Here is a 15861-nt window from a genome sequence, read left to right as displayed (position 1 = left end):
GTGTGTAGTGTTTGTACAAAATCACATATTTGCGAGCGTAATCCCGGCTGCTGTAACCTCTGGCTGGCAGGATGGTGTGAGGCGGATGGGAGGGCACGTCAGCGGCCAGCAGCCCTGAAAATATTTCCCAATAGCAGCGCTGCTTTGCTCCGTGCGTAACTGTGACGGCACCATCACACGTACGTACATTAAGCACACAGGGACAGTCAGCTGTATTCATGATATACTACACTGCGTCTGCTATAACATCACTAAAATGATCCTGCATATTGGTTTTTTGACCTGACAGAAAATATTATCTAAGATGAGATTTAAAAATAATTTCTTAGTGTAGTTTTCAGTGCACTGTATCACAGAAAGGCGGTTAGTCTCCATAATAAAAGGAGTGTTTGTCAATTTTGTCTGCTGGGTGTGTGCCCATCCCTCCCTCTGCTACTATGCACGTGGGGCATTTGTGCTATTCATCCAGACTACAGTCACACCCCATGAAAATATGACTACATGTGGAAGTTATTTATGCAGAGGAGAAAGTCTGCACTTGAGAGGAAAAGGTTTGTTTAACTTGTAATCTGATGTTGGTTCATGCATGCTGTATTTCAAGACCCTCTGTGTGTGAGAGAGAGAGAGTGGCAGATTCATTGTTTTGGCTGTACTTTTATTGATCAGAGTGTTTCCAGGCCTCTAAGGAGGGAGGAGTGATGCGTTACACAAGTAGAACCATGTTTGGATGTTAAAAGACAAGAGCGCCCTCTGGTGGATAAAACTAAGCACATCATCTGTTTGCATTCTTATTAAAGGTAGTAAAGGATGTATCCACTGTACAGGACAGTATTTCCCACCCACTGTCCCACATTATTTTTAAGATGGTTTGTGTAAAAGCTTTGTCACAAGCAATACAATGGACACACAGCTCGTTGTGCTGCACTACATGAGAGATCAATGAGTGAAAGAACTGTTCATCTAATTGATTTTCAGTTGCTGCTTTCAAGGTCATGTGCTGACCCCTCTGCTCCAATTGGTATGCCTGTTTCCTGGGTGTTCTTTGTGTTACAGCAGGCAGGTCAAGGCAGAGGGTCATCATCGACCTCATGAGCCACACCTGGTCCTGTTGTCGTTCATGATGTAAAAGCTCACCACCTTCCAACATAATCAATGACTCCTCCCTCTTCTTAGGCACAGCTGCTGTCCTTTTGGGTTTCTGCAGACATTTCCACACACTCACACACAGACATGACTGATTACAGACATAATCAGTCTGTTTCATGTTAATTTGGTTATTCATTGTTATTTTGTAGATAAATAAGCTTTTAACTATTTGTACAGTCCTCTAGTCTCCCATCATCGTCGCAGCCTAAGAGCCGCGTCTTAACAGTCAAGATAAATGAAAGTCAAAGCGTTGAGGAGTAGTGTACTACACGTATCTAAACTAGTGGTTTAACTACATTCTTGCTGGTAGCTTGCTGGTAGTTCAACCCATGGATGAATCACCAAAAGGGCCTACAGGGCACAGGCCCAGGGGCCCTTCCTGACCTTCACATAAAGTCACTCAGATTAAGACATACTGACCAGCTAGACATAAAAAGGGCCACAAAGAGATGCAAAGGAACTACAAATAGACACAAATAACTACAAAAGGGGGGAAACGATCATAGACACAAACTGACCAAATTTCTCCTTCATTAGTCATTAGATCAAGGTCAATACAGTTTAAGACATTGTGCATCACACTTGTGTTTGGCCATGGGGGTAAGTTTGTTTGCTGTCTCTGTCAAGTAGCTGTCCAATAGTCATTCACTCTACAGCAGGAAACAGCACTTCAAAATAAAAGCCCAGAGCTCTTGAACCGCGATCCACCACTATCTATCTATCTATCTATCTATCTATCTATCTATCTATCTAATAAATGAAGTTGTTGCAAGCTATATTAGAAGTTACCTAGTTTAAGTAATCCTGCTTGGTGCAAGACCCTCACCTGTACTCCAGTTTCTGAGGGTAGGTGTGTGATTGATCGACACTATATACAAAACCAAAGCTGATGTTCCTTAACTTCATGAATAATGAAGTTTTCTTTAAAATGTGTATTTTAAAGAAATTTATTCATTATTAATTATTTATTTTAAATCTATAAACAAGTGGGCCAATTGAATAGTATTTTTTGCTGCAATGTGACTTTTGTTGTATTACAGGTATATTGTCATAATTTCATATCACTTGTACTTTGTCAATTTGTTCATTTCTTACATAGTTCAGACTGCTTTTTCCAAGAGGCTTCAGCTAACCAAACTAGATTTCTCCCTGGGGTAGCTTTGCTGTAGCTCGACTTCATCAAGCGTAAAGTAAATGGTAATTTGAAAAGCCTTCCTTTCAAAGTAGCTTCCTCAATACTGTACATTCCCATGACAATCGAGCTAATGCAATGTGCTTATGAGGGCTATGTGATACAGTAGAAAGCTCCAGAGCAGCTACTAAAGGGACGTTGTTTTGTCAGCTATTTGCCTACAGTTCGGTAATAAATGTGAAATGAAAATTGACAAGTCTTGACACACACTCACACACACACACACACACACAGGCTGCACACTTTTACACTCAAGAACTCAGTGAGTCAAAGCAAAATTTATATTTTTATTATATTGCTAAAGCTGTCATTACACAAAAAATAACAACCTTTAACTTCCTGAAACAAACTGCATCGTAGCCTGTTGAGCTGTACAGGGACAGACGGAGAGGTCAACTCTCCTCAGGGGGGATAATTAGCTAGGAACTAAACTAGAGACCAGGTTTAATCGTACTTTCAAATCCTCACAAACTATAGACTTCTTATTCATAGGATATACTGGCAACTCTGATATAATATATATATTTATGCTAGCAATTTAAATATGGAAATTACAGGTTGATAGTATAAGTTTTAGACAGGTGGACGGCCAAAACACAAATGCAAATATTAACATCATGAACAATATCAAGAGCTGAATGCTGAGCTTCCAGAAACATCTAAGCTGTGACATTATCTTTGCTGTGTTGAAATCAAACAGCACAGGGGTGATCTGTATGCAGGTGGTCTGTGATACATTCCCCTGTTCAAACTGTGGGTTTAATTCAGGGACAAAAATGATATCTTTGCTTTTGTCATCCATTCTTCTGCTGTCATTCCTCCTATTGTACCTTGCTATTTCATTAATATATAAGACACCTGTTTAAAATATAGAAACAAACTGGGTTTTCATGCTTAGATGTCTCTGGAGCACTCAGGTCAGACATGGTGGGCAGCGTGTCATTTGTTCAAACATGTTAAGATAAGATGCTCAAGAACATTTTACTTCCTATCAGTTGTATGTAACTGGGGTACAAGCATTCAAATTTAAATTACCCTTGGAGACAGCTCAAGTTTGCATGTCATTATCTCTTCCTGCAAACCTAATTTCAGGGCAGTTATCAGTCCACTCTCAGCTCAGTCGCTCCAAAATATGTGTTGAACAGAATTTTTTATTTGTACAAATGATAAATTGATGATTCAGACAAACTCATTCAGAAGAAAATGCACCGTCTTGACTGAACTGAAGTGAACTCTGCATCATGCAAATACCATTTGTCCCAAAATCTGAACCCATAATACTGATGCAGGCCTCTCTGTTATAAAACCAAAACTTACTTAACTTTTGAAACACATTTCAGACTTGTAAAAGTCCGAGGAACACACTTGGTTGTAGCTGCTGTTCACTTTTTAAACCAGCAAGCTTTTATGCAAATTTTTAAAACGCAGTGCAATTATGCAAATGTGTGAAATATGGGACTTAAAAGAATCGTAGCAGGACGGTCGCCGACATTTCACCGGTGAAACAACACATCATTAGATAGTACATGCATGGATAGAGAAAACAACTCTATTAACTCTGATACTTTATATACGTATAAAAATAGGATGAGGAAAAAAAAAAAAGATTTAAAGACTTAAGAGGAGAAAATAAATTAAAAACGTGTGAGTTCTTGGACTAACTTGTGTAGCTAAATAACATTTACAGTTTCATACATCTTGTAGTAGCCATGGTCTCACAGTGCTTCAACTGAAAAGCTAATTCAAATACAGACTATAAGTCAGTTTCAGCCTATAGTCTTACAATGCTGCAGTCTGAAGAAAAGCCTTACATCTCCAAATAAAAACAGAATATTTTAAACTGTACCTATTGTGATGTGCTTCTTAAATTATACAGTGGATTTTTATGTGTTTCATGTCTGTACGTACTGGACTTGTCACCTTTTGATATTGCAAAAACTCACCAGAACTGGAAATGACGGATGTAAAAACCTAGTAAGTCAAAAGGAAACAAGCATGCATGCTACATGCGTTTCAAAGAAGACAGAAGAGTTCAATATAACAGCAACCAGACAGAATAACAAAACCAATATGGCGTTACAGCTTTCTAACTTTAAAACATCAAAAATATGTGTCCTCATTAACGTCTATAAAATGTTTAATAACACATATAAATTTGAATTAATATTGAGTTTTTGACATGGCACATCTGTACTTTGACATTTATTAGTAATGTTATGAGCAGCAGGTTGAAGTATGGCTAATAAATGCTACAAAAAAGAAGGGGCTAATATATATATAAGGGCTAATATATATAAACATAAACCACTGAGGAGTTCTACAAAGCTCAGCATGTAGATATTGTAGATTAAATGAGATTCATACTGGGGAGAAATGTTGAAATATAAAACCAATTCACATCCAAAGGTAATGGGCTTTGACGATCATTACGTGAAATTAATAAACATCCTGTTCAAAGATGTGAAACTTAACGACTGTGGCACAGTGGAGGAGCAGAAAGAAAAATGGGGAGCGAGAAGCACCGACTGAGACGTGAAAAATTATTTACAAATCATGTAAATGCTAAAACTAAAACAGGACGTAACTTGTAGTGTCTCTTAATGTCATGGCATCAACCATGTGACGCTTTAGTCACACTGTAGTCTCCCAAACTCATTTGCTTTTTGAGGAGCTCTCTCTGTTGGGCACTCCTCTGCCTCTGTTGTGGACAAACTGTATTTAGTTTTGACAACGCAGCACCTTCCTGCAGCCATCAGGGCGTCCCTCCAAGTAAGCAGTCAACACAAAGCAGGAGATGCCAAATGGTGCAATCAGAATCCGACCACTGGAGCCATTGCTTTCTGGTGCGTCTGAATATTGCTCTCTTGATGCTGTGAAGTACTTGCATTGGTTATTGCGCTCCTTCTGCCAAATCACTAGACAGTTAGAGCGCTTATTTGTCCAACGATGCTCTAAGTGATGAGAATTCACACATATTACACAGCGTCTTTTTACACTGAGAGGAGGCAGACACATCATCCTTGTCCAACCCTCGGCTTCAGGAAGAATACTGGATACATGTGTGTAAAATACGTCTTAACTGTCCTCTTATAGAAATGAACATATTGTGGTGTAATGCAAAAAACATCCTTGTGTTTTACGTTGTCATTGGGCTCGAATTTGCAAAACATTTTAGTGCTTTTCGAGGACCTGTATAAGAAACTAGGTCTTGTCCTTGTACTCCTAAAGGCTCGTATAATTACTTGACTGAAGTGGGCCTGTCATCTGCTTTAGGTCCACACCAATATTTCACCATACCTAGCTTCACAGAATTTCTGACGCATCATGAGCCAAATCAGAAAATGTCAACCTGATCAATACATATCTATATATTTCTGTACTGGATCATTATAAATGGCTTCTGCAGTGAGGGATTCTCACAGGGGAAGATTTACAGAATGAGAAACGCTACATGTAGAACAGAATACATTTCTCAGACTAGCGTAAGAGGCCTTTTGATTCTGTACACCGCCTTTCTAGCATCAATTTTTCTAAAGCCTTTAACCTCATTTACAAACACAATGAAGGGAGAGCCTCACTTCTGTGATGTGAGCTCATGTCATCATGCTATGCGTGGTGCGGAGCGGTCGTTGGTGAGGGTTCTCTTGAGCTTGACTCCCTTGCGGATAGCCACCAGCATGTTGCCCTCTAACTCTTCTCCCTCGTCTCCTCCTCCTTCCTGCCCTGTCTCGCTGTGAGGGTACTGCTGCTGCTGGTTGGGCAGGGGAACAGTGGGAGGATTGGTCGTAGCCTGACCGCTCCAGGACATCACAGGCAGCGTGCCAGTATCCTCCCCTCCTGCAAATGTTGGAGAGTCTGGGCTCTCTTCTCCTCTTCCTCCTCCCATCTCCTCTGCACTCCTGCTCCCGTTAACTGCTGCGGACATGTCAGGCACCGTGGGGATTTTTACTGGGATCATAGGCGTACGAATCGGGATGGGGCCGGTGCCCACAACTGAGCCTGACCGCCGGGCGGACGGTTTTGAAGAGGGGGTGCGTCGGATTGTGGCAACCCCAGGGGTGACGATAACTGGACCGTGGCTTGTAGAATAAGAGCCAGATGGATTATGGGAGCTTGATCCAGAGTAAAATCCCTGACCTGAGCACGAGCCTGCAATGGCAGAAAACAAACACATAAACCACCATGGAACATCCAGGAAGTAAAAACAAAGATTTAAGTGTACTCATCCAGTTGTGACACCATCAGTGCACTCTGTACCTGTAGGAGTAGGAGGATAAGCCCCAGTGTGGACAGGTGTGGGGGGATAGGGCCCTGGAGGGTAGGCCCCCTGTCCGTGGTAAGGAGTCTGTGTGCTGGGCAGGCCGGCTGTGGAGGCTGGCCGTTTGCTCTGGAACATGAGTCGGTAGGACTGACTGATGTCGCTGTTTCTGGGGATGGTGGACGACTTGTCAAAGTCCAAGTGCTGCTGCTCAGGCTCCTGATCTCCGGCCATTGAGAAATAGTCATAGTCTGACACTAGGAGGAACAAATTGAGGGGTTAACGATGAACAGATGGCCCATGAGATGGTACATTATGAAACCAGGGGACAAAAGAGTTAAGCAGTGTACTTTAAAATGGCACCCATCTGATCCCACAGTGTTACCTTGTGATGGTATTGTGTCTTCAGAGCAGCAGGGTGTGTTGGTCTGCGTGCTGTAGCCGCTGGAACAATGAATAGAGTCTCGACTGGACCTCTGGGTGTCCAGCTCCAGACCTCTGGATAGAGCCAGAGCCAGTTCCTCATGGGCCTCAATATCACCAGCCTATGGCAATCACCCAAAGGAAAAAAAAAACATTTAGTATGTTCTAAAAGTCTCACTGTTTGGATACAGCCAGACACGATTCATTAAAGTCATTAAAATCATTAGGTGCAACTCATTAAAGTCATTAAATGGGAACATTAGTGGTGGGAGGCTCATTCATGTGGTCTAAATGCCATGACTGCAAAAACACTGGCCTGCTGGAAAGTTGAATGTGAGGTCGCCTGAAAGTTAAGCGACACAGATGGCGTTAAAAGTAGACTGACCTATGTTAATATGCTTCGTCCAGCACTGGCAAAAGTAGAATGAATCACTTATGGACTTTTGCTGGAGTACTTATGTTTTTAAACACACAGAGACAAGACAAAATGTCTAAAATCAGTATGGACCTTATAGGGTGTTAATACCACAGTCTTCCTTATTAGCACCTAATAAATATGGTATATTCTTATGTAACAAAACACAAAACTACAGGTGTTAATAGTGTCCAAATAACTCAGAATACGTTCTCCATTCTAAAGTGAGGTCTGGCTCGTAACTAATTCACTATTTGTTAATCTTTTGTAGCCCACACAGGTTCCCTATTCTTAAGTTGTCTCCTCTTCACGCTAAGTAAATCCATTATATCACACAACTGCTGCAATTAACAGGCCCCATTCTTAAGTGATGGGTTAGCCCTTTAAGAAAATGGAGGTCTCTTGATGCACAGATTCTATTCCCATTCAGAGGTAGAAGGACAAAGTCAGCACAAGTAGAAATATCTCTTTGTTAATGGACCATTACAGAGATTTAACATATCTATTAAAATATACTGCCTTCTCACTTAAGAACAGAGAGCTATAATATGCCACTGATATGCATGCTATTAAGCAACTAGTTCTGAATGAAGGCAGGCTGTGCTTGTATGAGACGAAGGCTAAAACTGACCTTGAGAGGTGCAGCCACAGCTCTGTTCTTCTCCTCTACTGATGCTGATGTTTGTAGTGCAGCCGGAGCTGGTGCAGAGGTCAAGATGGAGGCCGGGCCTGATGACGGGCTGCTGTCATTACTCACACTACCATTACTGTCCACAACAGCTGGCATCTCCTTGTCTTTCTTCCTCCTTAGTGTGTTGACCATGGGCTGGTCATAAGGGCCTGGCTTAGCCCAGTCCTGCAGGGAAAGGCGTGTCAGTGTTCACTGTCAATACTTTCTCTGTGCTTTCTCTGATGTGGTTTTGATGAGCAGCTAAAATCCCCCCCCCTTATTTCACTTCTCAGTTTTAAAGTCTGCAGATTTAACCAACGTCTAAACAAAGCAAACTGATGACTTATACATTCACAGCAGTAAAAAAATGAACAAGGCCTGTGTGTCAAACAAACTTGGAATAACTTGATCCAAGACTGAGGTGATGAACAAACCTTCCAGCTGGGGACTCGTGATGAAGGCACCATTGGGGAGCCCAGCATGCAGGGATGAGTTTGGTCTGGCAGCAAGGCTGAGGTAGGACGTGACCATGAGCGAGTGGGGCAGGAGGAGGTGGTGTGGGATGAGGGGGAAGTCGGGAAGAAGGGGAAGGCAGTGCCTGACCCTGAGCCCAAACTTCCCCCGTTACTATGCATGTAGGGGGAACTGACCGGGCTGTAGTGGTCAAAACCATTGGACAACTGGATGTGTGCGCCGGTGGGAGGAGGGATGATAACAGAAACCGACAAAATAGAACAAACACACAATGGGATAAATTACTGAAATGATAAACAGAGGAAAATAACAACAAAACAGACCACATCACTGAGGAAAAATCATTCAAAGGAACACAGAAATAATGAGGAATCCATATTGATCATGTCAACACACAACAAAGGAAACGATCACAAATGCCGAATGAATGAAAACATGCTGGGGGGTTTTGGAGGTTCCTTCAACACTCCTTTGATAAATTAAAGTTGATGCAATGTACGGCCAAGTTTGAAGTTTAGTATGAGGAAGCTGTAGTGCATGTACTGCTGGTACAAAGAGGGTTAAGGTTCATGGTGGGTGAGTGTGTTTCACCTTGTCAGTAGTGTGCTGAGGCGCACTAGCAGCAGCGAGAGGAGAGGGGGAGCTGCAGTCACTGTGGAGCTGCCCAGTCTCTGATACCTCAGAGGACCTGGAACTGGGACAAGGCTGGGACAGCGAGGACAGCAACAAGCAGGCAGTGGGGGAGGGGGGTTGAGACAGACCGAGGGAGGGGGGGAGAATTGCAAAGAGAGACATGTCAGCAGGTAGACGGAGAGAAGCAGAGAGAAGCAGTTTGTTAGAAAGCAAACTTTTCCACAGTTCTCAGCAGTTAGTGAGGAGTACAGCCAAGTCACTACAGAGGCTGTGGAGAAGGTGCACTGGGAGCCATAGCAGCATTAATTGCATGGACATCAGCAGTGTTGGAGCTTTGTTAAAAGGAAGCACAAGCAAAATTCTTCTTCTTCTTTAGGGTGTTGAACATATCCTCACAAACTCAACATGTGTGACACATGATATTAAAAGGGATCTATTAGCCCTGGTTATTTTATTAACATTAACAGTGATACTTAATCCATGCCTATAGGGGAACAATCTGTTTGCATGCTGCCCTTCAGAAGGAGATTAGGAGTTGGGACAGCTACAAACTGCTAACTGCTTTATTCAGTGTTTTTCCTGGTTTAAATCACCAGGTCTGTTTGTTTTGGAGAGGAAGAGACCTCTGCAGATAATTCCACTCATGGTAAAAACCTTGTGAATGTTTGGATCTTAAATTATCACAGAAAAAAGGTGAGCACACATTAGCAGGTGCTCGGCTAGCGGCCCATCCACGTGCCAAACAGCATCAGAGAAACACTGTTTTTTAACATGAAATAATTTAGAATCTCTCTTAAAATCTCATTCCCTTGCAACCATGGTAACTGCTTTATTCAGTGTTTTTACCAGTTTAGTTTGTTCTGTGGATAATTCTGATCATCTGCAATCCTCACCTCTACATGCTACTAAATCCCCCTAAATCTTACACACTATTACTTTAAGGTGCAAGTCCCTATAAGTGCGGTTTAGCCATCAGACTGTCCTCCTTAAAACATAAACTACTGTAACTACACCAAGAATGAGGCAGCGAGAGGGCTGATTCCTAGGACTGTACTGTAAATGGGTCAGGTATGGACTTGCCAAACCACCTTCACTGCATCATAAAAACTTGGAGTCTAACTAAACCAATGTGTTCTGGATGGGGGAACTTTGGTTGCTGGCGCGCTAACAAAATGTCAGCTAGTGCAGCCGCTTCTCACGGTTGATCTCAAACCACAAACCCCACGCAGATAATCCTCTGGACTATCACATTGATAATTATCTGAAACCCTCTGTTAGATGGTTAGATAAGACTGACAGAGCGAGACCTGCCCTTAGAGACGCATTCTTAGTGGATGTAAAAGAGACTGTCGACACTGTAACATGTCATTTTACTGTGATACATTTAATGAAAATACAACACGCAGTATGCTTAAGCCAAACCACAGTCTGTCACAGCGGTCTACTCTTTAATAGCAGGATGGGGCTGACCTGTTTTGCCCTGGGCTAGAATGGAGGCAGACTAATTTCCTGAGCATTTATGCTATAATAATAGCAGCAAAATGACTTCACCATGATCACATACACTTACTGCTGCCAGTTAACTGCCTCCCATAGTGGCTAGGGAGATGTGTGAGAAAAGACTTGTGCGGATTGCTGGTTTGGGGTTTTCTCTCTGTCTCTGACTACAATGACTTGTAAATCACAGAGCATATGTGGTTTTATAGTCTTGTCTCAACCATGTGTACATACTTAGAGGCAAAATTATGGTTCAGTGTGGGTAGCTGGGGGTTTTTCTTACCTTTGTTTCAGCTGGCATGGGCGAGGATGATTTGGACGATGTGTATTGGTCGTGTGATGAAGAGATGAAGCCCGAGTCGTGGGAGGAGATGCTAGAGAGCCGGGCTGGGGCCTGCTGGGGTAGCGTGGAGCTACGGTACCGATGGCGGGGGTGATGGTGGTGGAAGAGGTGGTGTGAGGAAGAGGAGGAAGAAGAGGAGGAAGGAGAATGAGAGTGAGAGCCACTGGATCCCCTGGAGTCACTACTGTTAACGCTGTTCAGACTACTGTGAAAGGGGAAGGAGTGAGGGATGAGGGGAGGACCAGAGGAAGGAGAAGTTTGGCAGTGACAGGCGGGGTGAAGAGAATCAAGTGCACCCAAAGACATGGATTGAAAAAGGAAGGTTGGGTAAGAAGGACATAAAAGGAATAAAAGGGAGGGAATGGAGGCGGGGGATTGGGGAAGACAGGGTGGGAAACAATTAACACGGCACACCAAGATGCAGCAGGCAGTGACTGAGGCCAATCCAGTCAAAACAACAACACAAACCAACAAAGGAGGCGTAAAATCATAATGACAATAATTACAGGCAGGAAATCACAGGATTTCTTGCCTTTGGGCCATCTTTTTGAGAATATTCAGATGAAAAGCAACAACAGCATAAACACTGGGTCTAATTATTGTTTGAAATAAGACTTGAAACTAACAGTTTATATATCTGAAGCAGATATAAAAATAACATATTGCAAAGTCTATACAATGAAAAATATGTACATATGTGCCAAATCATGTACAAACTTGACAATAAAATACACAAGAAGGCAAACTGCAGTTTAGGCTTATAGCACCAATCATGCACCAAAATTTGCAAAGCATCGAAATCATAAAAGCAGCTGTCTCATGATGATTTGTGAATTTAAAAAAAATCACCCATCTAAGAATCAAGAAAAAAACTTGTTGAGGACTGAAACTATTAAACTCCTCTATGGCAAATTTAAAATGTTTTCAGAGCCTGAAGGCTTTTTAACATTCTCATCATAACATAAGAGGTAATTTAACATTTTGATTCAATCATAGAAAACCCACAACCCCAAAATTGACATTACAAGTTTTAAACAGGGGAAATGCAAAGCAATGCACCACCCAGGCATTACACTCTCTTTCTTTACACCAGAACAGTTCAGGAAAAATCATTGGGAGGCGCACAAAAAGCAGGGAGGATAGACGGTAGAAGACATGGTCTGAACACCTACAAAACAGAAAGTCTGTTTTTTTTTGGGTCCAATTTTAAAAGTTCTCTAACATGTAATCCTTAGTTGTTTTCATACATTTATCTGTCTGCCTTTTCTTTGACAATGTAGTCCACTTCAACTGCATTTGTCAGTGAACTGAACTAATGAGCTACTATCACTAACAAAGAGGAGATGAAGCAGAGGTACAAAGAAACTGAGATAAAGAATTTGCAAACTACTCCAGCTCATACTGACCACTGGGTGGCAGACATAGACTGGGCAAGTTTTCTTCCATGTCCTTGTTCCCTTCTGCATTACACACTAATACAAGCTGTCTCCACAACCAGTAAAAGGGTCTACAGGACAGATTTCCAGACCTCCGTACATCATGTGTGTATACATGTCATGCTATAATGTAATCTTTAACTTGACCAGATGTAGATATTGAATGGAGCTTCATCTCCTCATTCCTTAGGTCTTGGAAATGGTTGATGAAAATAACCGGAGTTATTTAATTTTCAACATCATTTTGAAGCACACTGGAGCACAAAAAGCCTTCATGGGTACAGTCGGTAAAAGTGTATTTGAAAAAAAGAAAGAAAAAGCCTTTCTTTAATTCATTATGGCTATGCGTGCCTACCTGCACATGCTAGACTTCCTGGACATAGTGGTGCTGGGGGATGAGGGTGGCGTTTGATATGACCAACCGTAATCTGAGCTCTTCAGGTCCAGGATCACCTGAGAGGGAGGAAAATATCGGTCATACTTATTAGTCGTACTTGTCATGAGGAACAGCACTTAACAAAGCTATATTAAATCCAAGCAACCCCTTACAAAAAAGGTCATGCAGGACCAAAAGGGTTTGTATTGTGACAGTGAGATGAAGGTCAGTTGTTTTCACACCAGCTGTTTCATCATTGATATTTTCCTCACCTGTTCACTAGCAGGGGGAAGCTTGTGTGGGTCAGAGGTCAGGGCTTTGAGGTCATCAGAGATTGCCTGGAGATGGGTGACCTCTCCCAACATGGAAATCTCCTCATCCTAAAAGAATAAGTGGCAGGGAGAGAGAACAGGTTTGTAGAAGGTAGAAAGAAGAGAAAGATTAAGTTGAATGTATGAAATTGCACCTTTTCAGTCTGTGGGATTAAAACAAAGACACTGGAATGACGTAACTTTCTGTTGTTCCCTGAGTGCTTTCCGAAGGCTCATTTCTCTCCTTATCCCCTGCTGTACTCACCACTACAGGCCGCAGCATGGCTACGAAGCAGCAGAACCTCTGCCTGTCCTCTATGAGAGCCTTCCTCAGGGCCTGCTTCTCTGTCTCTTCCAGCAGAATGTATTTATCGCTGACATCCTGCATGGCGCTGTCCAGCTGGGGTTGGATATCACCACGACCTTGGAAACAAAATGGACACACAAAAAGAATATACACATCATTATAGGGAAAACACACAAGGGAACACGACCTGTCTATTTACTACTTCACAGCGTACTGAGATACATTTCACCACTACACCTGACAATATTCTCCATCTTTCTTCCTTCACAACACAAACACTAAAAAGAATAGAGTTATGTGTAACATGCACGAATATTCACAAACGATATGATCATGTAGCAATGAGAGAACATTTGGTGTGGCCTGGACTGTTACTACTGCTCTACATGTTAATCTTTTCATTGTGAATGCTGCTATCTTCACTGCGAACATTTGAATGTCCCCACGACTTTTTGGCTATCACCGCCACATGAAGGGCCACTTTTGTCATGAAGTGCTTCCTGTCTCTTGTTCAGAGGTGGCAGGAAGGTTATCTACTTTCGACTAATCTGTTACTCTTCTTGAACTTCAATCCATTATGCTGAGATAGCCAAAAGTGAGAACCTCTTTTTGACTATCTCTCAACCTATGCTTTGTCAAACAATTACATTTCCAGAGTTTTTATAGACGGACATTGGATTCAGGTCTTTCTCAAAGGCCATCTGGTCCATGTACTGTCATTATGCATATGTAAATCCAGGAATGTCTACGGGCAATTACAGCCCCAAGGTTATCCTGTTGTTCAGCGCCGTGTGCATCTTTGTGCTGCACGTATATAGGTGTGTAGGGTTGGATGCATTTCTGTGGGTGAGTGTATGATTTTAAGATTGGATACCCTGAAGCCAAATCAAGCCCTCTTGAGTTCTCTTAGGAGGCAGGAAGGCTGGCGATTGCCCAAGATGACATACAGTGGGCCTCAAAGGCATTATCTAACCACTTGAACTACACTTACACACACATGTATACACACACAGTCTTGACTTTCATACATCAAGGTTAAACCCACAGTGAGCAACTCTGTGGTCTGTCTGTCTGCTCTCGTGTCTTGGGAAAGATAACAAACTGGCATCTTTTGTCGACATTTGACGTGCGGTCCTATATCATGCAAATCAGTAGTAAAGAAACACAGATAGAGTTACGCAGGCAAATCAGCTTCACCTCAAATGTAAAACATAAGGATGTGCGTCTTATCTTGAGGACAAACCAACAGCTTTTTCCTCTCTAATGTGTCAGTATACATTATGTATGATGCAGGATGTGGGAAGCTCTGTTTCCACTGCTTTATCTCCCCATCAGTCAACTTGACCACAATTAAAGTGACAATAAACAATGGCTTCAAGCACACACATAAATACTGAGTTGACACAAAAGCACCACATGGAAACTCTTCCTGTCATTATGTGACCACTAGCATTGCAACAGTTGACATTACTGAGAACTGGCTAAATGTTTTAATCACTTAAGTTCCTTTAAGATCGTGTTTGTACACAAAGGGAGAATGTGCAATCACATTGAACTGCTTTTTTCATTCTACTTTTCACGAACTTTTCAAGTATGCCTCGAAATTCTCAGAACTTGATAGTTGTTGACAAACTGAGTTTCCATATAGAGGGAATCCATCTACCAAGCTTGGTTTGGTGGCTGTAACACTAAGAAGAATGTGAGTTATGTGTGTGTTTATGGGAGTTTCTACTCTATTACCCTATGGAGACCATGATGGAGTAGATGGACCGTACAAAGTCCAAATTGCGGTATATATTTTCGTCTCATATAGATCTGAAGACCTTTTTTTAACAGATGAGTATACAATTACATTGTACAAGGTTTTGTGGAGAACTGGCTGTATGACTGAATCTGAGAGGGCTAGATAGGCCTCACTCATTAGTCTGGTTTCCACTGCAGGACCAAACTCATTATTATTCACTTCCCTCCAGGCAAAATTAGTCTCTTTCCATCTTGTTGCCAAGGAAATTATTAGTAAGCTAGGCTGACGTTTCAAATAATGTTTTAATCACTAGTTATAAACAGCTGGTCGATCGTTATTGAAAATTAATGCAAAAAATCATTATAAAGAATATCTATTAAAGTAAAATGGCACTGGGGCTTTATGGAACAACGCCATGGTAACAAAATATGCTTTGAGTGAGTATAGGCTCTGTTGTGATGCTCCGAGATACACGTTAATGTGACAATTAGAAATATTCCTGTCACATCACAACTTTGTTTTCAATAAACTTTAGGCCTCAGTCGGCCTAAATGTGGTGTCTCCTTGGCATCCAGTTAAACGAGGGAGCACGCTGTATTCTGGTTTTCTCCCACTAGTTCAAGTCTTGGCAGGCTG

General features: G+C 42.0%; 1 protein-coding gene across 9 annotated transcripts in view; it reads right to left on the bottom strand.

The window, feature by feature from the left end:
- Window positions 1–5790: 5790 nt before the first annotated feature.
- The window catches only part of LOC117265748 (protein MTSS 1-like), a 51000-nt gene continuing 40929 nt past the window's right edge, over window positions 5791–15861 (bottom strand). For 2 of the 9 annotated variants that reach the window (XM_033640419.2, XM_033640417.2), the window contains 10 exons: window positions 13440–13597; window positions 13136–13243; window positions 12843–12940; window positions 10992–11256; window positions 9170–9283; window positions 8539–8784; window positions 8066–8290; window positions 6982–7141; window positions 6596–6853; window positions 5791–6487 (listed from right to left, as the gene is read on the bottom strand). In XM_033640419.2, coding sequence (XP_033496310.1) covers window positions 5940–6487; window positions 6596–6853; window positions 6982–7141; window positions 8066–8290; window positions 8539–8784; window positions 9170–9283; window positions 10992–11256; window positions 12843–12940; window positions 13136–13243; window positions 13440–13597 — 2180 coding nt within the window. In that variant the 3' untranslated portion in view covers window positions 5791–5939. The remainder of the gene's footprint in view (window positions 6488–6595; window positions 6854–6981; window positions 7142–8065; window positions 8291–8538; window positions 8785–9169; window positions 9284–10991; window positions 11257–12842; window positions 12941–13135; window positions 13244–13439; window positions 13598–15861) is intronic. The other 7 variants (XM_033640422.2, XM_033640421.2, XM_078171899.1 and 4 more) reach the window with 4 other exon arrangements.

Source organism: Epinephelus lanceolatus, chromosome 10 (genome assembly GCF_041903045.1).
Source record: "Epinephelus lanceolatus isolate andai-2023 chromosome 10, ASM4190304v1, whole genome shotgun sequence".
Classification (NCBI taxonomy): domain Eukaryota; kingdom Metazoa; phylum Chordata; class Actinopteri; order Perciformes; family Serranidae; genus Epinephelus; species Epinephelus lanceolatus.
The sequence above is the reverse complement of the archived record's forward strand: the minus strand, read 5'-3'. Positions and strand labels throughout refer to the sequence as shown.